The 27465-nt window shown below is 41.4% G+C and overlaps 1 protein-coding gene across 4 annotated transcripts in view; it reads right to left on the bottom strand.

The window, feature by feature from the left end:
* Nucleotides 1-27117, bottom strand: part of LRCH3 (leucine rich repeats and calponin homology domain containing 3) — a 101012-nt gene extending 73895 nt beyond the window's left edge. For all 4 annotated transcript variants that reach the window (XM_077826114.1, XM_077826115.1, XM_077826116.1 and 1 more), the window contains exon 1: nt 26772-27117. In XM_077826114.1, the coding sequence (XP_077682240.1) occupies nt 26772-27102 (331 nt within the window). In that variant the 5' untranslated portion in view covers nt 27103-27117. The remainder of the gene's footprint in view (nt 1-26771) is intronic.
* Nucleotides 27118-27465: the final 348 nt, after the last annotated feature.

The raw sequence follows: 27465 nt of genomic DNA, 5'->3' as shown, positions 1-27465 counted from the left end.
TCACAGATGGGCCACCAAATCTATAGCTAGAGTAACCCATCCCTGGGCCCTAGGCAAGCATGCACTTCTCCTGGTCCAGTGTAGAGGGGAGGCCCTCTCTGCCGTGGCAGCTCCTGTCCCAGCTTTTGACATCATGGAGAGATGGTAGGCCAAATCTGAGTGGTGCTGCGACCCCATGCGCCAGGTTCAATGGCTGAAGCAGGAAGCTGAGCCTAATCCCATAGGAGAGGAGCCGCTGCTGTGGGGCAGGCTCACTCTTTGACCCCCTACTTCCTGCTCAGGGCCTCTCCTCCACAATGAGCTGGGATTAGATTGCAGTGCTGGTTAAGAGGGTGCATATATGTAATGGCAGATCCAAAAAACCAACAACCCTCAAACAAACACAAAATGAACAAAAGTCATCTTAGTAAAAAGTTTGGTAACCACTGTGCTAAAATCTCTGAATATTCTATTTACACTAAGCATGCTCTAGACCTCATTGACCTTCCACTACATAGAAAATGCTCCCTGGCCCACACAGCCTGAACACCAGACAAGACACAAATAGCTATTCCTTTAAGTCAGGGGAAGGAATGCTGAATTGGAAACCATGGGAAACTATGAGTTTTAGTGCTAGTTCTTCTGACTGGCATAGGTGCTGGAACTAGGAGTGCAGCTACACCCCCTGGCTTGAAGTGGTTTCCATTATATACGGAGTTTACAGGTTGGTTCAATGGCTCTCAGCACACCCACTATAAAAATTGTTCCAGCACCCTGCTGACTGGTGTTAATTCTGTGCCCTCCACAGCCACTGTTGAGCAAAACCATACACTCCTATCTTAGGAGAAAGGCAAGCAACATTGTCCCAGTGGGGTAATCAAGAAGTTGCACCATCTCTTCAAGCAGAGCTGGGAATAGACCATTGTCTCTAATATGGCAAACCCAAGTCTCATACATATAGCCATGCTGCCTTTCACAATTAACATACTGTATCTATGACCTTGAGAAACACCCACTCACACCTGAATATCCAGTAGCGCAGTGGTGAGGGCATTCACCTGGGCTATTGCCTATTCTGTGGGGAGGATCTTTCTCTTTTTTCATAAAAATTTTCAAAAAGTCTCAGCTTCATTTCATATCAGAACAAAGACAAATTTCAAAACCTCCATTTTTGTGTGTGTGAGAGAAGTGGAATTCTTGTTTTCTGACCAGACCTACTCATTATTAAACCAACACGGTGTACAAAAATTAATAAAGGTAAGAAGTCTCATCCAATTAGGCATAGATACAGTCCTTTACATAGCGTTATTATGGAAAACTCTGCAATATCCAACACCAAAAGAGTAACACATGGATGCAGTTTCAACATTAACTCTGATTTTCCTTCTTTTTGTTGTTTTTAATCATTTTAATGTAGATTTTTCTGTGGTATAACCTCACATTAGTGAAAACCTCATGGGTGTTACCGTGAAAAATACTAAATACTATATGTCACAAACATATATTTTATAGCACATACATAACGCAGTTTGAAGATAAGCTGTAGTTGAAAGTGGAGAATGCTGTTCACAAAGTAACTAATTCAGCCATCAATATGAATACCCATAGTAGAAGAGGTAAACATCCCAATCAGAATCATAACTCAGGAGAAATGCTATTTCTCTTCCTTGCGGAATAATAGTTTTCCATTGTCAAAAAATAATATTGTTTCCTGTTTGCTGAAGGAAGAAAGGTTGAATGGGATCTACATAACAAAGCTAGAGCAACTGTATAACTGCTGGCAAGCACAGCAGGCAAGGGTATTGAACTGTGGTCCTTATAAGGAAAAGAAAACTGCTAAAAGTTGTTAGACATCATTTGCTTATGTTTCAGTAGGCCCTGGAACAGGAAAACCAGCAACCTGGATGAGTTGAACAGTTCTGCAGAATTTTACTTTTCACTCAGGTTCCCTTACATGCACATTTAAAACAACACACACACAGCTTTCCTTAGACTAGCACAATTATTTTATGGATGTGGGCAGGGCTTAATCCCAACCTTTTGCTCCCTAGGGATGTGTGTTTTGCACAGGGAGCATGTATCCTTTAAGGGTGGGGAGTGGGTGGAGCAAAGAAAACGTTTCAGGCTCAACTGCAACAACCTCTTCAAATGATTAGGGTGCAGAGTTCAGTAGCACCAAAAGAGATTTCTGAACAAGAAAGATGGACGATCTGAAAGCTGGGCCTCAGGGGTGGGCTACCTAAAGAACAGGATACAATAGGAGAATTTTACAGGTGAAATTCTAATTTGGGGCTTTCAGCTGCTGCCCTTCACTATAGTATCTGAGCAGAGTGACATATCAGACCATCCTGAAAATGTTTTTTAGGTCTTGAAATGATACAACAGTGACAGCTTAATTGATGTGGAGATGAGTATTAGTAGTGGAGAGCACAGATTAACCCTAACCTTTCCTTATGAAGGTTGAAATTACAAAATTTAATATTTGCTGTACCTCCAGGAATTGGAGCTTTCTCTCATGGAATTCCAGAAAAACCTAGTTTAAAATATGGCTCCTAGCCAACAGTCTGATGATTTTTTTTGTCTTCATACAGCAGTAAAACACTGAGCCAAGTTAGCTAAAATAAGATGAACTAGGAGAAGTAAATTGAAAGAAAGCTTCACTGTGAAATGAACCGGGGTCTCAGGTTCACAAAGGCTGATTATATAAGAGAACAGGTTCTTTTCTTAGATGGAAGGCTGACCTGCAGTCCTTCCTGTTATTCACTGCTATTTGCTGTTACTTGGGCATAAAATGACTGTAAAACACCCATCTCAAGAAAACAAGCTCTTAGACCTCCCCTACACACAAACTTGCAACACTTTAGTTAAAGCAGTGCAACCCCCCGTTGTAGACCTTTTTATTTTGGTTTAAAAGTGGCTTATTTTGATTTGTCTTAAATCTATTCCTAATCTATTTAAGATATATTGAAATAAGCCTAGTTTAAACCAAAATGAGAGGTATGTCCATAGCTTTTTGGATCCATTTAGTGAAATGGATTTAAAATTACACCTTAAGTTAAACTGGTACAACTCTGCATGCAGACAAGTGCTTAGCCTTGCTCATAAAGAAAATATAAAAAAGAAGTGGTGCGGGGAGGGAAATTATTTAATAATGTCATTTTAGCCAAGAATTTCAAGGAGTAAATTATTTGGAAACGAATACCAAATTGAAGTTCCTATTACTGCAAAATTCAATTTTCTTTTAGCCTTAAACTACCATCACATCAAAAACTTGAAGGAGATTAAAATCATCTTGGTTGGTAAGAGTTTTGCTGCAATTGCATTAGTTTAGAATCGAACAAACTTTTATCAGGTTTTCTAAAATAGATTTGAACACCTCAATTCTAGAATGCTTGACATGAAAATCTGCATTTAAAATGTAACCCTTGTCCTTCAAATACTTTCCACCTCATCTCTCCTGCACGTGTTTTCCCTTCCTAGCCTATTTAGAATACAAAGTCCTCAGAGCAGGGACCTATTTTTCCAATTCATACGCGCAGAGCCATTGCACAACTAAGGTATTATAGAATGAATACTAACAAGTGGATGCACTCCAAGTCTCACATGACAAACAGTGATCTCCTCCTGACTTCTCCTTCTGTGGGCCTGGGCTGCTCTTAAATGTCTGCCCCTCCCTTGGCCACTCTATCCCGAGAATCCCCCTCACGTCATCCAGACCCCCGCCCCATCTCCCCAACCACATTATCATTTCCTATGTGTTCCTACAGCTCCTCTCTTCCCCAGACCAACCTCAAGAGACCGGCTGCCCCCATGACTCTGCACCAGACCACAAGATGATATGAGGGCAGGGTGGGCTTGGCAGTCACTCCATAATCACTACCAATATGCTTATGATTGAGATGATGTGGGTTTTTAAAACTCATTTCCACATATTTCAGTTCTTAGAGGATATAAGATGCAATTTCCCTAATACAAGGAAATCAGTGTTTTAAGGCTGAATTCAGCCTTAATACACTGAAGACCACAATGGTGTTGTGAATGGCCCAGATTAACCCTCCCCCTTTGTAAACACTTCACCTCTACCCAACTGGTTAGAGTGCTGTTTGCTCAAAAGTCAGGCTCTTTTCACATGCACATTTTGTGTAAACACATATGTTTTTGAGGAGATGTTAAAATCGACAATGGATAGTCAGACTGCCAAGGAAAACTTTCAGCCAGAACCAAATTCCAAAATCTTCCTATTAAAAATTATGAAGAGAAACCATCCAGGACTGCATAGCAAATGTAAAGGTCCTAAAAACTATCTGTAAAATTTTACATGAAAGGACCAGGTATTTATACAAAAAAACCAGGCATTAATGCTTAGTTTTAGAATGTAGCTCTATGTGGCTGCTACCCGGGTGTCTCCACAATTATGACACTACAGGATACTGCTTATCAGTCTGCATAACTCGGTCACCAGATCTGTCTCATTCCATTGCAGACACTAGCAGATGTCTTCAACAATATGGTATTTTACTGAGGGAAAAAAAACCTAGCAGTCAAAAGGCTTATTTATGTTCTTTTAATGGACTCCTTGAGGCCATCCCACATGCTGACATCATTCTTAACAAATAGAGCCTATTATGCTTTACATACACAATGCTGCCATTTCTAACAGGACAATTATTGCCAGAATGCTAGAAAAAGCTGAAAGTATGCCAAGTCATCTATATAATACAAGCCACTTCAATGATGAGACATAAATTAACAATATAGGATATGTATGAAGAATATCCTGTGTCAAACAGAGACATGTCCAGAGGAGGAGATATAACTAAGGCAATTGCCAAAACATATCAAATAAATGTAGACTCTGGAAGCAATAAAGGTCCCCTTCATTCTAAAGGACACAAGGACAGATTTATGCAGTAATCAACAAACTATGGGGTCAGCTCCCAAAGTTTAGTACCACGTCCTCATACAGAATATTTTAAATTTTTAAAATTTAAATTTAAATTTTTTTAAAATGCTATAATCAAAATAATTGCTACATTCTCAATAAAACACTGAATAGACTTACACCTATCCCAGTGGTTCTCAACCTGCAGCCCAATCAAAACACATGTGTGGCCCGTGTGACATCCTCATGGCCATACAAGTAGTATATATATTGCGTGAATGAGCCCCACATAATGCACAGAGAGTTGCTTATGCGGCCCACAATGATAAATAGGTTGAGAACCACTGTATCCTTTCATAAACATCCAACATTATAATGAACAGTTAGCAGCATACATCACAAACAGTGACAATCTCCTTTTTAAAACATTACTGATGGTGGACTTTAAAAAAAAAAAAATCCTTGTTTAGGAGAACAGATGATTCAAGGCCTGATTTCACCTCTGGGAGAAATCAAGCTCAGAACAGAATTGTTACCATTGGAGCTGTTTGATGCCCCATGTGAAATGGGTTGATGGTGTCACTTCAGCTAGGATTCCATGCCACAAAAAACATGACTGTAATTAGAACAACTGGTTCAACATAAAAGGTCAAGGAATAGAAGAATAAGGAAAATGAGAACTCTAGTCTCATTGCTAAAGATGCTCCCTTGAAGTGAAGGTTTTGACACACTTGGAGTGATGAGAGGAAAGACATATGGGCTATGTCCATACTCTGCTTGCTCTGTAGACAAAGGACTTCGGTTTCCATAGCTGTCAATCAGGCACCTTTCATGAGTACTGTTTTCACTACTATTCTAGTTTAACGTTATAAAAGCAAATTAGAAATAAAATAAAATACAATTCTTCAAATACTTTTTTAAAACAAAAGCCCAGAGTAACACTCTTGAAATAGAAAATCGGAGGGGAATTAGTTCATGCATTCCAAAATATGACATCAGTATAATGACTCTAGAAAAACATACTAATGATCCTCAGCAACCTGACACCCCATTGCAGGTCCACTGCTAGAGAAATACTAGACTGTGCTGCAACAAAACAAGGTTTCAATTTACAAGCGAGCTATGGAATTAAGCTAGAAGAGACAGGAGGTGTGCAGTAAATGAACAACTTCCCCCCCCCCCCCCCCCACAAAAAAGTTACTTTAGGCTAAACAAGACTTATCACTTCAATGACAGCAACTTATATTTAGACCAGATGAATTTTTGTTTTTTACTTGTCATTTCAAAGCAGAAGTTATTCAACAAAACCTATTAAATTTACTTTGTTTAACTAAAATGTCACATGACAGACATGAAAGGACAGTAGGAAAGGACAGCTATATTGGCATTTATCAAACACATGCTCATTGTACAAGCCTCTAAACCCATACACAACTTTAAAAACTGAGAGTGAATACCAAAAACTTACTACAAAGTAAACAGAAAAATCCTAGATTCAGTATCAACTCAAATAATTCAAGGAGTACTTGTGGCACCTTAGAGACAAAACCAACAAATTTATTTGATCATAAGCTTTCGTGAGCTACAGCTCACTTCATATCTGATGAAGTGAGCTGTAGCTCATGAAAGCTTATGCTCAAATAAATTTGTTAGTCTCTAAGGTGCCACAAGTACTCCTTTTCTTTTTGCGAATACAGACTAACAAGGCTGCTACTCTAAAACCTGTCAAATAATTCAAGTCCCATCCAAAACCTCATTCAGACAGACACGTGTATAAACAGATAGCGAACAGTCTCAAAAAAAAAAAAAAATTGGAAAACCTGGGAGGTAGGCGGGCGCAAGCCCACCCACTGCTAAAGGCCCCTCTCCCAGCCTAGCGGGAGGGACTACTGGACCCAGGGACAACTGATTGTGGGGGACAACTAATGAAAAACAGGGAGCGGAGTGAAGGTCAGAGGTTCAAAATGAGAATACCGGACGGGGATGCTGAGCAGAGAACCCCAGACAGCGCTCACTGCTCCTCAAAGCTGTCGAGGGAGCCAGCGGACGCTGCCCAGTGGAACTCTGCCCGGATGCGTGAAACTAGGGAGGAACAGAAATAGGCCCCGCAGTCGCAGAGCACCCTCTCGTCCAACATTCTCCTCCTGGTATTATAGATGGTGACTTTGGCCAGAACCAGGAGGAGGTTGACGAGGAGGCCAACAATCTCAAGCTCTGGTGGACCAACAGGGAAGTGAGTTCTAACACCAAAAATGCTATGAAAAAAATACCCTAGAACAATTATCCTGGAATTTAAATCAGTAGATTTAATAGGAATGTCTCTGCTGATCTTAGCTTTCAGAATTCTTCATGGAAAGAGAGGTAATCTTTGAGTTAGTGAAGGTCCACGTAATTTCACGTTTTAAACCAACTCCAAAAGCTTTAATTGTACTGACAAGTAAAGAAGAAGCCAGTGACCATATGCAGCATAAGGGAAACGTACTCAAGATGATTTGCACCACTATGCAAGAGTTTAGAAGGCAACATTTGTGAACATATGCAGGCATAACATTTTAAGAGATTAATGTTATCAAAATTTAAAAATAAATGTGGAAGTACTAGATCTGACACTGAGAAAGCAGATAAGGGTAAGGAAAGTTAAGCAAATCAGAAGATTTAACTAGATGCTTTATGAACAAAACTGTTCATAAACAATGGACATATGAAATGAAGAGTGACATTCTTAACTTATACTTGAAATATGACTGAACTTTTGTTCCCACAAGTAAAGGATTAGATCAATTCAAAGATGTTTAACATAGCCTCACTAAAAGCACAAACCTATTTCTATTAAAATAATGTCTGACTACTAACTGAGGTACATCAAACAAGTCTTAAACTATAAAGCAAATAAAGACAACTTGTAAAGGAGTCACCAGAAAATGAAATTTAAAGCAAGAACAGAAACACAACAGATTAATATTTATACAGTGCATTTCACCTGATAAATTCCAAAACTACAAACAAGAATCCATTCATCCCCACTAAACTGAAACTGCTTTCAGAGCAGAAACAGCTATTTTAACAGTGAACAGAAACACTGTAGAAAACTTTTAGTACAGGAAGTGAAGAACCCTGTATTCCATTTACGGCAGGGATGGCAGTGCTCAGTAGGCTGAATGCAATTACTTGAATTGGAATTGGGTCAAAACATCAGGGTTTAACATCTTTGTGAACAATGGTCAAGATGTCAGTTTTACAAAAACACTGAAGGAATAATCTTTACTCTCTCACTGACCAGGACAAAGTGGAAAAGCTCTCATGGTGAGCAAAACTCTAGGCAACTGTTTCACTCTTGCTGCTCAAGTGAAAATTTCACTTTAGTACCCTAGCAAAGAACAGAAAACACCCTCTAGCTCAGGGGTGGGCAAACTTTTTGGCCCGAAAGCCACATATGGGTATGGAACTTGTATGGTGGGCCATGAATGCTCACAAAATTGGGGTTGGGATGCAGGAGGGGGTGAGGGCTCTGGCTGGGGGTGCGGGCTCTGGGGTGGGGCCAGAAATGAGGAGTTCAGGGTACGGGAGGGGGCGAGGGGGAAGGGCTCCGGCTGAAGGTGCGGGCTCTGGGGTGGGGCTGGGGATGAGGGATTTGGGGTGTATGAGGGTGCTCCAGGCTAGGACCAAGGGGTTCAGAGGATGGGAGGGGGATCAGAGCTGAGGTAGGGGCATGGGGTGAGGTCTCTGGCTGGGGGTGCAGGCTCTGGGGTGGGGCCAGAAATGAGGAGTTCAGGGTGCGGGAGGGGGCTCTGGGCTAGAGCAGGGGGTTGGGGCACAGAAGTGGGTCAGGGGTGCAGGCTCCGGGTGGCCCGTACCTCAAGCAGCTCCTGGAAGCAGTGGTATGTTCCCCCTCCGGCTCCTATGTGGAGGTGCGGCCATGTGGCTCTGCACACTGCCCCATCCACAGGTGCTGCCTCTGCAGCTCCCGTTCGCCGCAGTTCCCAGCCAATAGGAGTTGCAGGGGTGGTGCTTGGGGCAGAGGCAGCGCGCAGAGCCCCCTGGCTGACCCTTAACGTAGGAGCTGGAGGAGGGACATGCTGCTGCTTCCAGAAGCCTCAGCACATGCATGTGGAGCGGCCTCCAACCCTGCTCCCTGGCTGGAGCGCAGAAGCAGGGCAAGCCCTAGACCCCGCTCCCCAGCAGGAGCTCGAGGGCCAGATTAAACCAGCTGGAGGGCCGGATATGGCCTGCAGGCTATAGTTTGCCCACCCCTGCTCTAGCTAGAAAAACCCAATATGTGGTTTCAATTTAATATGTGTGTGTAATATGAAGGAAACAAATTTAGCTTCTCACCAGAGCACTGCCCCAGACCAGAGGTGGGCAAACTATGGCCCGTGGGCCACATCTGGCCCATGGGACTCTCCTGCCTGGCCCCTGAGCTCCTGGCCTGGAGCACTAGCCTCCAGCCCCTCTCCTGTTGTCCCCCCTCCACCGCAGCCACAGCTCACTGCACCGCCAGCGCTATGCTCTGGGCGGCGAGCTCCTGAGGCAGCGCAGCTGCAGAGCCCAGCCTGATCTGGTGCTCTATGCTGCACAGTGATGTGGCTGGCTCCAGCCGGGTGGCGCAGCTGCCTGTCCTGGTGCAGCCCCACTGCCAGCCACCAGTGCTCCACGCAGCACGGTAAGGGGGCAGGGAGCAGGGGGGTTGGATAGAGAGCAGGAGAGTTCAAGGTGGTGGTGAATAGGGGTCAGGAAGGTCAGAGCGATGGAAACAGGGGGGTTGGATGGGGCAGGGGTCCCAGGGGGGGCAGTCAGGAAGGAGAGGGGGGGTTGCATGGGGCGGCAGGGGGCAGTCAGGGGCAGGGGTTCTGGGAGCGGTCAGGGGACAGCGAGCAGAGGGGGTTGGATGGGGCAGGAGTCCGGGGGGGGGGGGTGTTAGAGGACGAGAAGCGGAGGAGGGGACGGGGGACAACAGGGGCGGGAGCCGGGCCACGCCTGGCCGTTTGGGGAGGCACAGCCTTCCCTAACCAGCCCTCCATACAATTTCCGAAACCCGATGCGGCCCTCAGGCCAAAGAGTTTGCCCGCCCCTGCCCTATCCCCTGGGAGGTGGGTCCCAATGTTTGTATTTGCTTGTGGGGTTAGGAGATACCCAGTACATTTTTAAGCCTCCCAAAGACTAAAGTATAGGACGGGGAGTTTGGAGACCCAGGTACCATTCCCAGTTCTGTCACTGACTCACTGCACAGTCCTGGACATCTCATTAAGCAACCTGTGCCTCAATCTCCCCAGCTCTAAAACGGCCACCTTTGTCAACCAATTTGAGACACTTAAATGAAAGGCACTGTTGTGTGCAAGTTGTTTTCCTCTCGCACCTGAAAGGACACCTCCAGTATCCTTGTGCTCCATCATCATATGGGAGGCATTGGTTCAAACAAAAAGTGCCACCTCATTAGCCACAAAAGCCTGCAATCCATGGATAGTTCTTAGAAGTGTCCCATCCAAGTATTGATCAGCCCTGACCCTGTTTAGTCTGTAAAATTGTATGCGATTACATCATGCGTGGTGTTGCTTCAAACTCTTGTTTTGTGTGAAGTAGCAAACATAAAAGTGTCCAAAATGTTCTAACAAACTAGTACTACCGGTAGTAGCAAAATTAATTTCTGTACTACAAAATTTTTAAAATTCAGCTTTAAAAGAAGGAAAGTGACCTGTGATTTTATTCATTTTTCCTGGTATGACTCAAAACTACAGAATACAAGCCTGTAATTAGATGTGTTTGTATGATCATTGTTTGGCTTTTGAGGTAGACACCTTTCTCTCTGAACGTATCAGACACGACCACAGATCACCTCAGCATTAGCAGCCAGGAAGCAGGATGTGCCAGTCAAATGAGGAGAAGGAAGATGATATGTAGAAACAGGAAATACAATGGTAAAAGATTTCTTTATGCAGCCAGAAAAAAAAAGTCAATGGGAAGAGAGATGAAATTCAGACATTTCAGTTTGTTTTGACTACAAGGATATTGAATATGAACTTTTGTTTCTCTCTCTTGATGTGGTACAAAAAATAGAAAGACACAAGATCTCCAGTGCACCGACATATTCGGAGTTTGACAGTATACTCAGATTAGTGAGGGGGCCGCCTTAAGCTATCAGTTTCTCATCAACTGAACCTTTAAAAAAAGGAGTGAGAGCAGTGTTACTAATTCTTATTGTTAAAGACAACAGTTCACATATTAACTGCTTTTAAAATGATGTAGTGCTGACTTCCTCAATCGGCAGACAGGTAGCTCAGTGCCTCTTCTTTTACCTAACAAGAACACAGTGAAATTAATTTGACTCTTGTTAGTTTCCAGACTGCCATTCAGATCCTTGCAGGCAGCAGTGAAAACTGCCAAGAACCACATTAATATCATGCTGCTGCTGTTTGGGAAAGCTTTGCAGAAGCAAGCACTGAAGTTATTCATGTGGGGAGAACCAAACAGAGTAATTTTATGGAGTAGAGGTACTGGAGTAGAATTGAGACCCTACCTCCATCCCTGCAGCAGCAGGAAGTAGAATGCAAGAGGTAGGAAAGGAGAGAAGACAAGTCTCCTTTCTAGCAGCTAGAGCAGGCCAAGTTTTTAACTTTCAGCCTAAATTGAATCAGACACCCAGAGCTCTAGCCAGAGGATAATATAAAAGATGGAGCACCCAAGCTCCCTGGTGAAAATCACATCATCTTACCCATTCCCAGGAGCTAACAGGGCTGGGAGACTGGTCCTTTATACAGGGCACTGTCCCTGGACCTAATCTGGTGCACTTTCACAAATTTCATAACTATCACTGGAAAATATACACTTCCAGTTATTAAGTGTTCAGTATATTCAGGGCTTGAACAAAGTAATTGTATATTGAAGGGACACAGTCAATTCAAATGATCATTTCATGCATCTGAAGAAGTGGGTTCTTTACCCAAGAAAGCTTATGCCCAAATAAATCTGTTAGTCTTTAAGGTGCCACTGGACTCCTCGTTGTTTCAATCAACTCAGAAGTCACACTTCTGTCTGAAAATCTAACTACTGTTAGATGTAACATCTATCTTACTAAAACTGAAATAAGAATGTTTTCCATTTAACTTTGCACACCTGACAGCATTTTGTGTTTGGTCCGTTTCCCTATTTTCCTTGTATAGTTTAAGTTAGTCAGTTTGCAATTTCCATTCTTGTTTTACACGTTAAGAGAAGAAACATGTTTCAAAAATAGGAAAATACAACTGTAAAAACAACAAAATTTGGCATCAAGATTCAAGGCAGTTATAGTACATGAAACTATCTTTTTAAAACTAATTGGAAGTTGTGTGTCATATTAGCAGAAATATTCTATTGATTTTTTTTTAAATGGTAGCTAATCCACTTTTCTAGAGTAGCACTTCAGAGCAAATGCATATAAATTACACTGTATTAGCTAAAATTTAACAGGTAAGCCAAGGTGCCCCATTTTAAATTATATTTATAAAAGAAAAGATAACATGTTTTAAAAGTTATAACCATAGGGGTAGCCTAAAATTCCTCCTTACCTGTAAGGAGTTAAGAAGCTCAAGTAACCTGGTTGGCACCTGACCAAAGGAACAAATAGGGACCAGAGATACTTTCAAATCTGGGGGAGGAAGAAGAGGAGGAGAAGAGGCTTTGTGTTGGGGGTTGTTTTTTTTTTTTTTCTGTGGGCCGTTCGCTCTTGGGACGAAGAGGGACTGGACATCAATCCATGTTCTCCAAATCTTTCTGAACAAGTCTCTCATATTTCAAACTTGTAACAGTCAGGCAAGGCGTATTAGTTTACCTAAAGCTCATGCTCAAATAAATTGGTTAGTCTCTAAGGTGCCACAAGTACTTTTTGTTTACCTTTGTTTTCTCAACTTGTGAATTTTCCCTTTGCTAGAGGAAGGTTTATCCCTGTTTTGTTGTAACTTTGAAACTAAGGCTAGAGGGGGTTCCTCTGTGCTCTTTAAATTTTCTGCTACTCTGTAAGGTTAACTAACAGCCTAAGTTTACAGAGATTATTCTTTTACCTTTTTCTCTTTAAATAAAATCCTTCTTTTTAAGAACCTGACTGATTTTTCCATTGTTCTAATACCCAGAGGTTTGGGTCTGTAGTCCCTTTGTAACCAAATGGTGAGGATATATGCTCAAGCCTTCCCCAGTAAAGGGAGTGTAGGCGGGGGGGAATAGGACTCCAAGTGGTCCTTTCCCTGATTGTTTGTTAAATCACTTGGTGGTGGCAGCGATCCCAAGGCAAGAAAGGGAATCTGTCCTTGGGGAAGTTTTAACCTAAGCTGGTAAGAATAAGCTTAGGGGGTCCTTCATGTGGGTCCCCACATCTGTACCCCAGAGTTCATAGTGGGGAAGGAACACTGACAGTTACATACTAGTGCACAGCCATAGTACTTCATTCATACTCAAATCCTGCACTAGAAGGTATTCAAAACAATTTAGCACTTATACTGCACTTTACAACTTCAAAGTCCTGTACAAATATTAACTAAGTAATAGCCCTAAACACAATTCTTTTCTTTCCTCTGAGCAGTATAAAATGGTACAGAAAAGCAATTTAAACTATACAAAAACATACAGAGCGTTTTAACTTCACAGGGAATAAAGCTTTTGGCAAGAACAGCTATTTCTAATTATTTATTTCATTACTGTTATTGCACTTGGACCTATATGAAATCGATGAACTGACAGATGACCTCACATCAAGTAAAGACAACACGAAATGTGAATAGAGTAGGAAGAGCATTAAAGCAGGATTACCTACAATGTACTACATCCAACACTATTTTCAATTTCTGAAATACTGAGTTTTTAGAAAACACATTGTGTGGAGGCATTTGTGGCCACAAAATTATACCCTTAAACGAACCTACAAGATGCAAACCCAGGGTAAAACTAGATTACAGCATTCATAACAGACTTTTCATTATGGTCACCATATACATGCTTCAATTTGCAAGGCATATGAAAATAGAATTATAACAAGATGGAGTAAACCAGATTTTTAAAAATGAAAAAGGTATAGGGCAAGTAAATTTTAAAAAAATATATTATACCATATCACAATCAGCCACAGAGTTCTCAAAACAACTGAAATGCAGATGTGCTTCAACAATCTATTATACTTCGGGCCTCTGCTACTAACCTTTTCCCCAGTGCTATACTTTTAATTCTGTCAAAATACAAAAAGCCAAACCCAATACAGATATAAAAATTTTGGTGCTACTCCGTGTATGTCATGTGACTCTCAAAACCATATCTTTGAGTATTATAAATGAGTTATCAAAGCAAATTGATATATTATGTAAACAGGAAGCTATTAAAGGGGGAAAAGCCTTCTGACTTTATAGGAACAGAGCAACTGCCATACTGAATCAAACCAATAGACAATCTAATCCACCTCTAATTCTACAGATTTGAAAATCTGTATGAAAATACAGATTCAAGAATCCGATATTCCAAACCAGAATTGTGTTTCTTAACCCCGATCTAAAAAGAGAGAATAGAAAGATCCTAACATTTTCAACCAGAACTCAAACAGAATTACTTAGTATTCAAACACTGACAAAGTTGTAACCAAAATTCTCTGCATCTTATTTCAAACCATTTTTGTACAATGTATAAATGTAGTTAGATAATACTGTATGAGTGGAGTTAAAAATAAATTGAGAGAGTCTACCTTCAACACAAAAATCTTTGGAAAAATGTTTCACAACAATTGCAAGAACATACCAAAACCAGATGTAAAACAGATGTGGCTTTAATCATTGTATGAAGCTTGTAGTTTAATGCAGTCCTATGATAAATGACATGACGGCACCTTTTACTGAAAATGGAGCTCAGCAAACTCATGTTTAATCAAAACCAGTATCCTCAAGGAGAACAGAAACTTCAGAAGGCAGACCCATATGCGCCATTTTGTGTGCGTGGAGGGGTTGGAGGGTACAGATCAGTGGTGGCCAACCTGAGCCTGAGAAGGAGCCAGAACTTACCAGTGTACATTGCCAAAGAGCGAGAGTAATACATCAGCAGCCCTCCCTCCATCAGCTCCACCCCATCCCAGCACCTCCCACCCACTGGCAGCCCCACGGATCAGCACCTCCCCGTCCCTCCCTGCACCTCCTGATTAGCAGTTTCGTGGTGTGCAGGAGGCTCGGGGAGGGGGCGGGAAGGGGTGGAGTGGGGACAGGGCCTGTGGCAGAGCCAGGGGTTGAGCAGTGAGCGCCCCCCGCACATTGGAAAGTTGGCGCCTATAGCTCCAACCCCAGAGTTGGTTCCTAGACAAGGAGCCGCGTGTTAACTTCTGAAGAGCCGCACGGGGCTCCGGGGCCACAGGCTGTCCACCCCTTTATAGATGTTTCACACCGTTTACTGACAATAAATATTTTCATTAAAAATGTACTGAATAAGTATTTCTGTGCTCTCTATTGTTATATCATCATCTTCGTATTTCTCAGCGCTGCTTGCTTTCTCCTCGGTTGTTTAGCAAATAATCCTGTGCCCATAACACCAGTTTGCCATTAGAGAAATAACTGATATCAATCTCAGGATTAGGATGTCAGTGAAAAAAATCAAACAGGAGGCAATAAACTCTAAGGCGGCAAACCCCTGCAGCAAAAAATAGTTTTATAATTAGTAGCGATATTAAGGAAAACCAAGATTAACATGGTAAGCATAAGTTGCTCATTCTACATTGAAAGATTTTTCCCACTCTCATTGAAGAACTAGCAAATTTAAGCATCAGTATAAGATAATTAAGGTAGTCTAAACCTTCCTTATTCCCACACCATTTGTAATCATAACCATGATAAGGAGTACTTGTGGCACCCTAGAGACTAACCAATTTATTTGAGCATAAGCTTTCATGAGCTACAGCTCACTTCATCGGATGCATACTGTGGAAAATACAGAAGATGTTTTTATACACACAGACCATGAAAAAATGGGTGTTTATCACTACAAAAGGTTTTCTCTCCCCCCACCCCACTCTCCTGCTGGTAATAGCTTATCTAAAGTGATCACTCTCCTTACAATGTGTATGATAATCAAGGTGGGCCGGAAATGGGTGGGACTCGACTAGAAGAAATTCAATAGTCCTGGTAAATAATAATAATGGATTATGCAGGGTTAAGTTTCCACTTGTCCCATCACCACCCAAAAATTAATTATCTGGCTTAAAAAAAAATCCACCAAATTTCTTTATAATCATGCAATTTGTTTCACCTTTTAATATGTTGACTGTTGAGAATTTGAAAGAGCAACACACACAGCACTGAGGCAACAGTTATTAAAGCTCAGTTTAGATGGACAGGTCATGTTATCAGAACAGGTGATGACAGGCTCCCAAAATATGACCTCTATGGAGAACTGAAACTTGGAAAGTGCACAAAAGGTGGTCACCATAAATGCTTTAAATACAGCAATAAGCAGACTCTCAACTTGTGCAGCACAAATATTGATAACTTTGAAGACACAGTCAAGGATGGATCTGAATGAAGAGCAACTATCAATAAAGGCTGTAGGTAATTTGAGAAAGACTGATGCAAAAAACTGACTGAAAAAAGGCCAAGCATCATTCAGAGTCTTCAAGGGAAGTCCACGCATTCCTATGTGACATCTGTTCATGACCTTGCTCCTGGCAGATCAGACTATACAGCCACAAGAGAATATATGAGATGCCGTGACATCATGATCAGGTACAACCACCATACTAAATGAAAAGCAAACTATTTACAAAAATAAAAATCTGAATATTTTCTTGCCAATAACATAAGGATCCATTTCTGAGGTATAAGCCAGTGTTATTTTGCATAATTTCTGATGGCTTTAACGAGTTCTCACTCCAAGAAAATAAAGGTACTCACCAGCTACCGTGGTTTGAGTTTATTACTTTTGCAGATTCCCACTTTAAAGTCAAGTGCACAGCTCCCACAAATGAGGATTACTGAGGCAACTCTCAAAGCAACAGTATTACTTCTGAATATAAACAAAAAGATCACCTTTCCCCAGACAATAGGGTTTTACTACATAGGAAAATCATTCACAGATTATAACAGCATGAAAAGGTAAAAATATTATATTTACTTAATTTCCCTCCCTCCCTACCACATACTGAAACAGACAAGGCAAAGTCCAGGATTTCTGGAATTGTGTGAGGTAAGAAAAGAATTGCTCTAACATGTTCTTTTACAGTATTTAAAAAAAATAAGAAGTGTCAGATGTCATTAACCTCTAGTTTTCATGAAAGACCAACTTCACTCTAATAACACGCCAATGAACCAGTAATATTTATCTTTACAGAACTAGAGGTAAATTAAATTGTCTTTAACTAGGACATTTTATGTTCAGACACCAAAAATCAAAGAGATGATATGAAACATCTGCCAGTAATTCCTATGAATCTAAAATACTGCATGCTTTCTTACAGCCCTCTGGAGTACTGATTTGGCAACCCTTGTGCCTCGATTTATTGGAAATATATTTTGCATTTACGGGTTGGGAAGCCATGTGTTTTCCAAAATACTCAGCAGGAAGTAATTTTGGTGAAATCTCCCCCCCGCACCTGCATAAGTGCATTCAAATGTGGGTTATAGACTTGATAAAATTGGGGGGTGGACAGAAAACTGGAGGCCAGAGGGGCAGGGGCAGACAAATCAGATGAACAGCCAGGAGAGGAGAACTAGTCTGTATGGGAGGAGGGGGAGAGAGACAACGCTGGGAGGATGGCAGACTGGGACTCTGCAGGGAGACTAGGACTGACTGGGCAAGGAAACTGGGACTGGTATGAGAAGCCTAAGGACTGGGACTGGATAAGCAAGGGGAACGGAACTGTGACAAGGAAGCAGGAGTGGGGAAAAGACAGGACTGGAACAAGGACAGAATGCAGGGGATGGAGCAGAAGACAGGCAGAAAGGTCTGTGCAACCTTAATGCAGCCCCCCTTTGTGCATGGGCATTATGATACAGTCTTAATTACATGGTCACATACTATTTTCCCCCCACAGGACCCTTGCCTCATTCAGTGCACAGGATGGATGGTGTTCAATTAATGAGCAGCTATTCAATACTGTATTTTCTCTTCATTGTTCAATATGCAAATCTGCTCTGGGGATGAATCAGGGTTACGTAGTGAAGTAGGCTGTTGTCTGTAACACACCTGGCTCATTTGTTGCAGAAGTTGGAAGGTGTGCAGTGAATGCAGCTGGGGATTACAGGTAGAGAAAGGATGGTCTCATGGTCAAAGCAGTTGAATGTTGCCCTGAGAAACTGGATTCTACCCCTGCCTCTGCCACAGAATTTCTATGTGATGCTTGATAAGTCACTTAAACCAATCTTTTCACAGGTATTCACCAACTATGTGCTGCCTATTTTCGGGGTGCCTCACTTAATATCCGAGGGTCATATCTGCAGAAGTGCTGAGCGCTCAGAGCTGGGCTTTGACATATTAAGTGCTATTTAATTCTACATATTCTGAAAAATCAGGTCCTAGGCATCTCAGATTGGGCACTCAAAATCAGTAAACACATTTGACCTTAATCTTTCTGTGCCTCAGCTCCCCAGCTGTAAAATGTGAATAATACCCTCAGCATCTCACAGCTGTGGAATAAATTAATGTTTATGAAGCATTCACTATAGTGATGAGTGCCAGAGAAAAGCTGACAAGGAAACGAATAATTCTGTTTTCAGCGCAGGGTTTGAATAGCATGCAGTAAATAAAGTCTACAGCCACACACTGAACGTGAGGTGAAGACAAAATATCGAATAGCTGCTTGTTAATTAAGGACTGTCTTCCCATACACTGAATAAGACAGGAATCTTGTGCAAAAAACAGTATGAGATCATGTAATTAAAGACCATATCATAACGCATATGCGCAAGAGATATGAATTAAAGGTTGCATAGGCAACCTTAATTCTGGCATTTCCTTAAGTCTGAATGCTTGACTTTATAATCTCAACAACCCAATATCTTTTCTGCAAAAACTAAGAGAAGCTCATTTCCCATTAAACTATTTCTCTTCTGAGCAGGCAAGTTTTGAGAGCATTACATGGTCAATGCTTTTATCCTATGTGGGATGAGGAGTAAATGCTTTAAGTTACATAACAGTAACACTACTGATTGGTGAAGGATCATAATTCTCTCTCCTTAAAGACACCCCCAGCCTCTGAAGGTAGAAAGGAAGATGATGGCATGAAGGAAAAAAAAGTTGTTTCAGAGTGGAAGCAGGGTGCTCTTTCCCCACTTCCACAAGGATATATTAAAAAAAAACACACTTGTCGACACTATGCAAAGCTATTTTATAAAAAAGAACACTGTATGATACCACTAAATGGCTTCTCTAAATACCTATAATTTGGAGATCTAAAGAAATATTTTAACTCAATTTTTAGCCCACATAACCAAACTGTAAACCCCTAAGACGCATTTATAGCATGAATGTCGATAATGAACACCAATGGTTCAAGGAGAAAGTATACTGCACAGCCCATAATCTTCAAGTAAATACATAGCTACAAATTCAGGTGGTTTGGCTGATATCATAAAGCATGAAATTCCAGCATGATTAATTATTAAAGAGAAGAACCCCTGAATAGAGTTACACCTTGTAAACTATCACATCACATTCTGTTATTTTTAGCACATTCAATATAATTTGTAAAGTTTGCCACACACCTCTAATTCTTTACTGCTGTTTTCTGTTATTGAAGAAACCAATTATGTCAGCTTCAGTCGAGAGCTAAACCATCAGTTTAAAATTACTTGCTTAAAATAATTTATTTTGCTAAATGGGAGCACATGGGAGCCAAGTCTGTCATCAGTAGAATGCCACTGAATTCAACTCAGTTCAAAGAAAAGCTTTTCCATTTAAAGTCTCATTGGCCCAAAACCTAGAGCATACAAACTGTAAAACAATGTGCTGATCAAGAAACTTACAAGAGATTAACTGTAAATGGTTACAAAATAACGTAAATATTCAACGTGTAACTAATATAAATTTGCTGCCTTCAAGCATAAGTTCAATCGAAGAGGAAGGGGTGTTGGAAATAGAATGAGGGGAACATCAAGGGTGACCAGATTGCAAGTGTGAAAAATCAGGATGGGGTGGGGAGGGGTAATAGGTGCCTATATAAGACAAAGTCCCTAATTTCGAGACAGTCCTAATAATATTGGGATGTCTGATCACCATAGGAACATCCACACAATTTTTTCCTATCCTCTTGATATCCCATTCAACACGCTTGCAGGACTAAAGCATTCTCATACCAGTTTTACTACCCCCAACCTTTTTCCCCCCAACATGGTTGTCCCATTACTTCCAGTAACGTATCTATAGCATGCCTGTAGATAGCAAGTACTTGATCATGAAAAACCAGTTTGATATATAGTGGTACGAAATCTTAAAGGACAGCCTAGAATCAAATATAACTGGGAAATGGAGAGGAGTTTATTAGAAGACTAGATTTTTTTAAAAGGTCAGTTTAACAATATACAGAAGTGAGACTATTATTATTTATTATTGTATTGCAATAGTGCCTAGGAGGCCCAGGCAGAGACCAGGACCCCCGTGTGCTAGCCGCTGTACAAACACACACAAAAGAGTGCCTCTGCCTCAAAGAGTTTAGACCAGTAACGCAAAGCTTAACTCTCTAGTAAACAGTAATATGATCAGGATTCATTAAATAAATGTGCCAGTGTACATTCAAACCTCACATTTCACTTTTCTCTTCACATACCACTTAGTGTAAAAAAGGAGAAATTAAGAGAACTAAGACAACGTTACTGAAACATTATCCTGGGTTATTTCTGCTAGCCAAGACCAAGGATCCAGCAGTCATGTCTGGAGTTCAGACATTATCCAGGGCACCAGAAATTGGAAGCATCACAGAAAGCAAAGACTGGGGAGCAAGCACTTTGCACAATTAGAGACCCTGTTGATAGCAACTGGAGATCAGATCCCAATGTGACCATATTCAAATAGCTAGAGTCTTGTCCAAAGGCTATGCAGCCATTGTTGCTAAACTGCTAGGTTTGGGTGAAGAAGTAGGCTTCTTCCTCATCTCTTCTCTCCCACAACCACTCTTAGAACCTCTGAACAAAGCAGTGTTCAGGTTTTGCTGGGGATGGGTGGGTGCGTTTGGTCCCAAGAGTCTGAACTACTTTCATCAAATGGATTGCTAATTAGGGAGCCTAATGAAGACAATTCAAATTGACAATATTGTAAACTATTTCATTTTAGCAGAAACATCTAGATATTTGGATTTTAAAGAGTTATATGGTATAAGGCCAGAAGGGACCATCAAATCATCTAGTCTGACCTCCTGCACACCAGAGTTCACTAAAACCCGCCCTGTTACCCCTAGGTTGAGCCCAATAACTGGGATTCAGGGTGGATAAAAAACAATGTTTGTTACTGGAAAAAAATTTAAAAGAAAACAGAATTTGTTCCGTTTTTTTTATTTTGTTATCGAAATAAGAAATTTTTCTTTTTAAAAATAAACATATTTAAAATGAAATCTGAATTTAATACAAAATATGTTAAGGCCTACACCTATACTATATCAGCTTAAAACGTATAAATATGCTGAATGCTTGAGCCTCTATCAAAAACTATGAGGTAAAGGCTGCTTTTCTATATAAAGAAAGAATGGGGGGGGTAAATCTAACGTTTAAGTTCAATATTCATAAATATGGCACAATAGCTCATGTAGGACTTGTTTAGTTTAATAAAAATTAATTTTGTGTGATGTTTTGTGTGTTTAATTAAATTCCAGTTACCATCCTAATGCAGTTTAACACAAAACATTAGCAAAAAGTTAACTATCTAATAAATAAGCACTATACCATTCACCATTTTCTAACACACTAAAAAACATACAATTAATAAGCCTGAAAATATTAAGCTATATAATAGCTTAAATAAATGTATATAGTTACAGTGAACTCTCCAAGGTAACAAAAAGATACATCAAATCTAGTGTAAAGGATTTAATACAGTGGTCCCCAAACTTTTTATCTTGCGCCCCCATTTATGGAGCTCGGAGTGGGACCATGGCTCCAGGAGGGGGGGGGATGCGGACCAGGATAAGGGGGCTGAGGCTGGGGCCACAGCTGGGAGCGGACCCTCAGCCACGGGGCTGAGGCCTGCAGCCGCAGCCGGGACCCCGGGCTGGCAGGGAGCAGATCCCCCAGCACACAGCCAGCAGCAGGGGCTAGAAGCGAAACTATGCAGTACTCCCTCTCCGCACCCTGTGGGGGCTGGTCCCGGCCCCAGCCACAACCCCTAGAACTTTACTCCACACCCCCGGGGAGGGGCATCCGACAGATTGAAGACCTCTGATTTAGTAGTAAATCAGCATGTTTTAATGGTCACATCAACCAATGAGAATCCACCTTTCTTCAGAAAATAAAGGAAGTACAAACAGAAACATTGATTTAAATTGTTTATTTAAACTGAGGTTTTCCACATTGTGATTTAGAATCACTGATTCAGATTGCTTTGATTTAAGTCAATCCACCCTGCCTGAATTAGACTCAAGTATTACAGCCATCAGGAAACTAAACTATCATTTGCCAAAAGTAGAGAACAGGAGAGACTACGGTGCACCAATGCCCACGCCTGTGCAATGTCAGGGAACGGATTTGGTGAGCTATACCCTCATAAGCTTAGCATTGTGAACACAGTTTGAGTAGAGATCCAGCACTTCTTCCTCCCAATCTGAGCTCATCTGAACTTAACAGTATTATGAAATGAATATTCATGATATAATAACCCAAAGGAGTTTTATTTAAAACAATTATTTAATTTTAGTAGGGTTATGACACTGGTTTTGTGGCTTTAAGAATAAATATTTTTGCCAACATTTCTTAACTACATGAGCCATACTGAGTTTCTCAAGACACGTTATATTTCATTAGATAATCTCATCTAAAATGTCAGCAACTGATAAAACTACTGTGAAGACACCCTATAGAACAGCTGTAGAACGAAGCCAATTACATTAATCCGCCTCAGTGTATGTAACCTTATAATGTATAGAAGTGTGTTTTGCTAACATTTTAGTCCTGTTTCTTATATTACCAAAATATTTTCCCTGACTTTGTTAATGATATACCATTTTAAAAGGTGGCCCTGACGCTGGACAGATGTTACTGGATATCTGGTCAACTGTTTGCAAGTGAAATTGCAAAGACACACTGGGACAGAGATTGCAATCACATGGGCTAAATTATGTTTTGAAAACGGCATGCAAAATTATGGTGCTTTACAAATTAGTAACATAATACACTCAATGACATTTCTTATTACTTGTGTCATTACACATGTAGTTTGGGCATGACCTGCAATTACTTCTAAGGTAAGACAAAACTTCTTGAACAATCACTGAAAGACAATATGTTATTGTGTTTACACAGTATATTAAGAATCTCAGAGTGTAAAAATTTTCAGTGTTTATTCTTTATAAGTAAATAGAAACACCTGCTTTCAATTTACTCCCCAAAAACCTATCAAACTACCGGTAAGGGACCCATGTTTATTCTGTGGTAGCACAACATCTCTTTTGGAAAAGTTATTAAAATGTTACAAAACAAACAAACAATCTGGTAGGGTAGCAGTCTCAAAATATCTTTACCTTAAGTATTGGTTTAATACATAAAACAGTGAGAGAAAATTTAACCAAAGTAGTATTGTGCCATCACATCCATTATTTATTTGTGGTTTACTTTTGGATGTTAGGAAATAAAATGTTAACTGCCTGAGTATAGCTGATCTTGGAACTGCTTGAAAGCAGGTACAGTAATGAAATTTATTAACTTCTGTTTCCAAGGTGTTTTTTAGCTCAAGACTTGGTGTGAATCATGACTGCATTTACTACACTAACATAAAACCACTATGACATTCACCCAACAACCCATGTACAGAATTGGGAAATATAATAAATTCATAGTTTTATATGAACTGCATCTACTGTTCTGATTAACATTGCTTGAGAAACAACAGGGTTTTAAAAAGTGAATTAGGGAGTCAAGGTTTCATAGAACCTTGCTTTTCACAAAGTATAGCAGTAGTAAAATACATTTGTTTTAGGACTTCTTCCCATTTACAGTATAAAAATACCAATTTCAAGACTTACACTGACTATCCAAGTAAATTTGATCTTATAGCTGTAATCTCTACATCCTAAGACTCCCCCTACTGACCCGACTTCTTTTTTAGGTTCACTTATATCAGATCTTGCAGTCAAGGCCATTGAACCCGTGAAGGTTAGGCCTGGTCTATACACAGTTGTTGTATGGTATAACTATGTCAGTTAGGGGTCCGGTTTTTTAAAACCAATATAGTTATACTAGTACGACCCCCTAGCATGGATGCAGTCATAGCGATATGGTGCTTTATACTGGTATAGATTATTCCTCTTCCTATATGGTAATAAGTTATACCAGTATAACTGCATCCACACGAGGCAGGTTTACTGCTTTTATCTCTTTCAGTATAGTGAAACTCAAACTTTTATGTAGACAAGCCCATACACATGTACTTATCTTTATACAATGTGAGTAGTCTAGTCTTATTGATTTTAATGGAACTACTAACAGCACTTAAAGTTAAGTACATGTGTAAGTTTTTTTCAGGATTGGGGGCCTTAGCTGTACATCTTCAAGGTACAAAACTGTCTTTTTTAGGTACATGGTGCTCCCAGCAAACTATGAGTACTATATATAAGTAGACTCCACATGACTGTAAATAGAATTAAGTACGACTTTCCACCCAAAAGAAATTGATGTGAGACGGAAAAGACAGAAATTGAAATAAATTTATACTGCGTGCACAACTGATATTCAGATGTTAGGAACAGCTGTATGATATTTTTCTCCCATATTCAAGCCTCATCCAAAACAAAGAATCATCATAAAATATGTTCCACCAAAAATGGAAGAAGACACCTGTAGTGGCCTTCCCAAAATAGATTTAAGCACAGCTTCTCACTCAGGAAAAAAGAAAATACACAGTTTTCCATTCACTATTTAGAAAGTTTCATTGCTCATTGTTATGACAATGCATGAAGTGTATGGTGTGCGTTGCTATTTATTAGCATTTACGGTTCTTGAACAATTACAATGCAAATATTAATCACAATAGATGGGAACACTTGTGGAAACAAGAATTCCCATAATTGTTTTTAAAAGTACAATAAATGAACAGCATTTTAAACAATAAAAAGGACAACCCCTTAACAGATTTTTCAACCTTATTCATTAATCGCATTTATACATACATACTAGACAACTGAGCATTCATTCTCTGATTATATTTACATACTCTTCCGTACAAGATTATTATGGTATGAATAAAACAAGGAACATTTTATCTGTCCATTGAGGTATATTAATTAAATAAACAAGCCAGATTTTTCCTGAACAGTATGGCTTTTTTATTACTATCTGTAATTATCCTTAATTATTTTTTCCCAAATACGATATGGCATACAGACTATAAAGTTAAACCATGTAAAGAACCACTTGGAAAGATTTAAATAAACTAACACCCTGTCAACACAGCCAATACACTTGTGAATGTACTTGATAGATTTGGAAGTTATTTAAAATAAAACACAGTACAGTTTATTTTTAGCTAATGTCCTTGGAACCAAGGCACCACAAACTAATTTTACAGAGAAACAAGGAAGAGGTTAGCTCAAATATCAACAATGAACAAAAATGAATACATAAAAGAAACTGAAGTTGAAGGCTAATAGCATGGCTGAAGCCTTCCAAGATTAGCTGAGATATTCTTTATACAACCAGACAGTAAAATAAATGTAGGGAAAATTCCTCCGTATAATGCTTTAAGAAAACACAAGTTCTACATTCCAGGTAATAACTTCATAAGCATTCCTTACATAATATTCCTTGATATGCCTTTCCCATCCAATATTTTCATTATTTTATCCAAAAAAGACATGTACAAGACAAACATTTTTGTCTGAAAAGGTTTTGCCTCTGGCTACAAGTAACATCTAAGATTATTGGTTTCAGAGTAACAGCCCTGTTAGTCTGTATTCGCAAAAGGAAAAGGAGTACTTGTGGCACCTTAGAGACTAACCAATTTATTTGAGCATGAGCTTTTGTGAGCTACAGCTCACTTTTGGTTAGTCTCTAAGGTGCCACAAGTACTCCTTTTCCATCTAAGATTATTGTAACTGAAAGAGAACAGAGCAAAAAGGATTTTTACAGGTGCTTCACTTAACACATTTGACAGTGCAGTCAGTTTCACTTGTCAGTGTGAAGCTTTCCCACAGCCATAGAAAAAAAGTTGTTTTTTTTTTCTTTTTAAAGCAACGTGAGATTATAAAACCACAATACTCAGCAGTGGGGCTCGGAGGACCTGTTGCTACTTTAGTTCAGACACGATTTCCTTAATCGGCATGTTATATAATTTTAACATTAGCTTTAATAAAAAAAAAAAATAAGTCTAGCCAATTAAAAAGGGACATCAACGCCTTGACACATAAAAGCAAGCCGAACAGCCCTGGCGAGCCTGACAGCTCATCGGGCTGGCAAGATACTCGTGACTCCTCCAAGCCAACTCGCCCACTCTCGAGGGCGTAGAGTCAGGCCGGGGGGAGGGAGCGGCGCAAGGGCTGCAGTAGGCAAGGCAGCTCATCTACTCCGAAGCGACTCCGGAGCGGGCCGCGCCCCTGCTCCAGAGCCCAGCCCAGCCCGCGCCCCGGGCTCCCCGCACTGACCCGGCGGCTGGGCGAGCAGCCCTGGCTCGCGGGCCCCGCCCGGGCGGCGCTGGGGGCAGGGCGGGGCGGGGGTGTGGCGCGCGGAAGATGGCAGTTACGGTCCCTCACCCAGCGGCGCCCCGGCCCCGGCCCCGGCCCCGGCCCCGCGCTCACCGGCCTGCGTGGTGTCGCTCAGGTCGTGGTTGGCGGCGCTGCCCCGCGGATAGTCCCGCAGCTTCCTGCCGCTCAGGCTCAGCGACCCGCTCACCGCCGCCTCCTCCAGGGCCCGGTCCAGGGCCCGGCTCCACGAGCCCGGCCCACAGGGACCCGCGGGAGCCCCACACGCAGCCGGGCTCCCGCCCGGCATCACCCCCGAGCTGCTCTCCACCGACACCAGCACCACGGCCGCCATTTCCCCCAGCCGCCGCCACCACCACCACCGAGCTCCGGCTCCGCTGGGCAGTGCGCAGGCGCGGAGCTCTGAGCTGTGGAAACGAGCGCGCATGCTCGGAGGACGAGGGCGGAGTCCACTACACCGAGACTGACAGCATGAAGAGGGCACGCACGGCTGCATCAAGCCTCTGCGCTGGCCGGCAGATCAGTCAGGCGCTCTCTCGGCCCGGCTGGGCTCCTAGGGCTCTGCTCCCCGCCCGCGAGTGGCCGAGGATCCCGTCCTTCCTCCTCCCTGAGAGACACCCTAGGGAACCTCTGTCCGCCCCCTCAGGCATGGAACCTGGGGGGCCCAGCAGGCAGGGTGCAGCTGTCCGAGCAGGCCTGGTCCACTGCACTCTTCTGTCTCCTCAAGGTGGAGGCCTCCCTGAGACCGGTGCTGCAGAGGGCCCTAAGCAGATAGGCCCTGCAGTTAACC

The sequence above is a fragment of the Eretmochelys imbricata genome, chromosome 9 (genome assembly GCF_965152235.1).
Source record: "Eretmochelys imbricata isolate rEreImb1 chromosome 9, rEreImb1.hap1, whole genome shotgun sequence".
NCBI classification, from domain to species: Eukaryota; Metazoa; Chordata; order Testudines; family Cheloniidae; genus Eretmochelys; species Eretmochelys imbricata.
The sequence above is the reverse complement of the archived record's forward strand: the minus strand, read 5'-3'. Positions and strand labels throughout refer to the sequence as shown.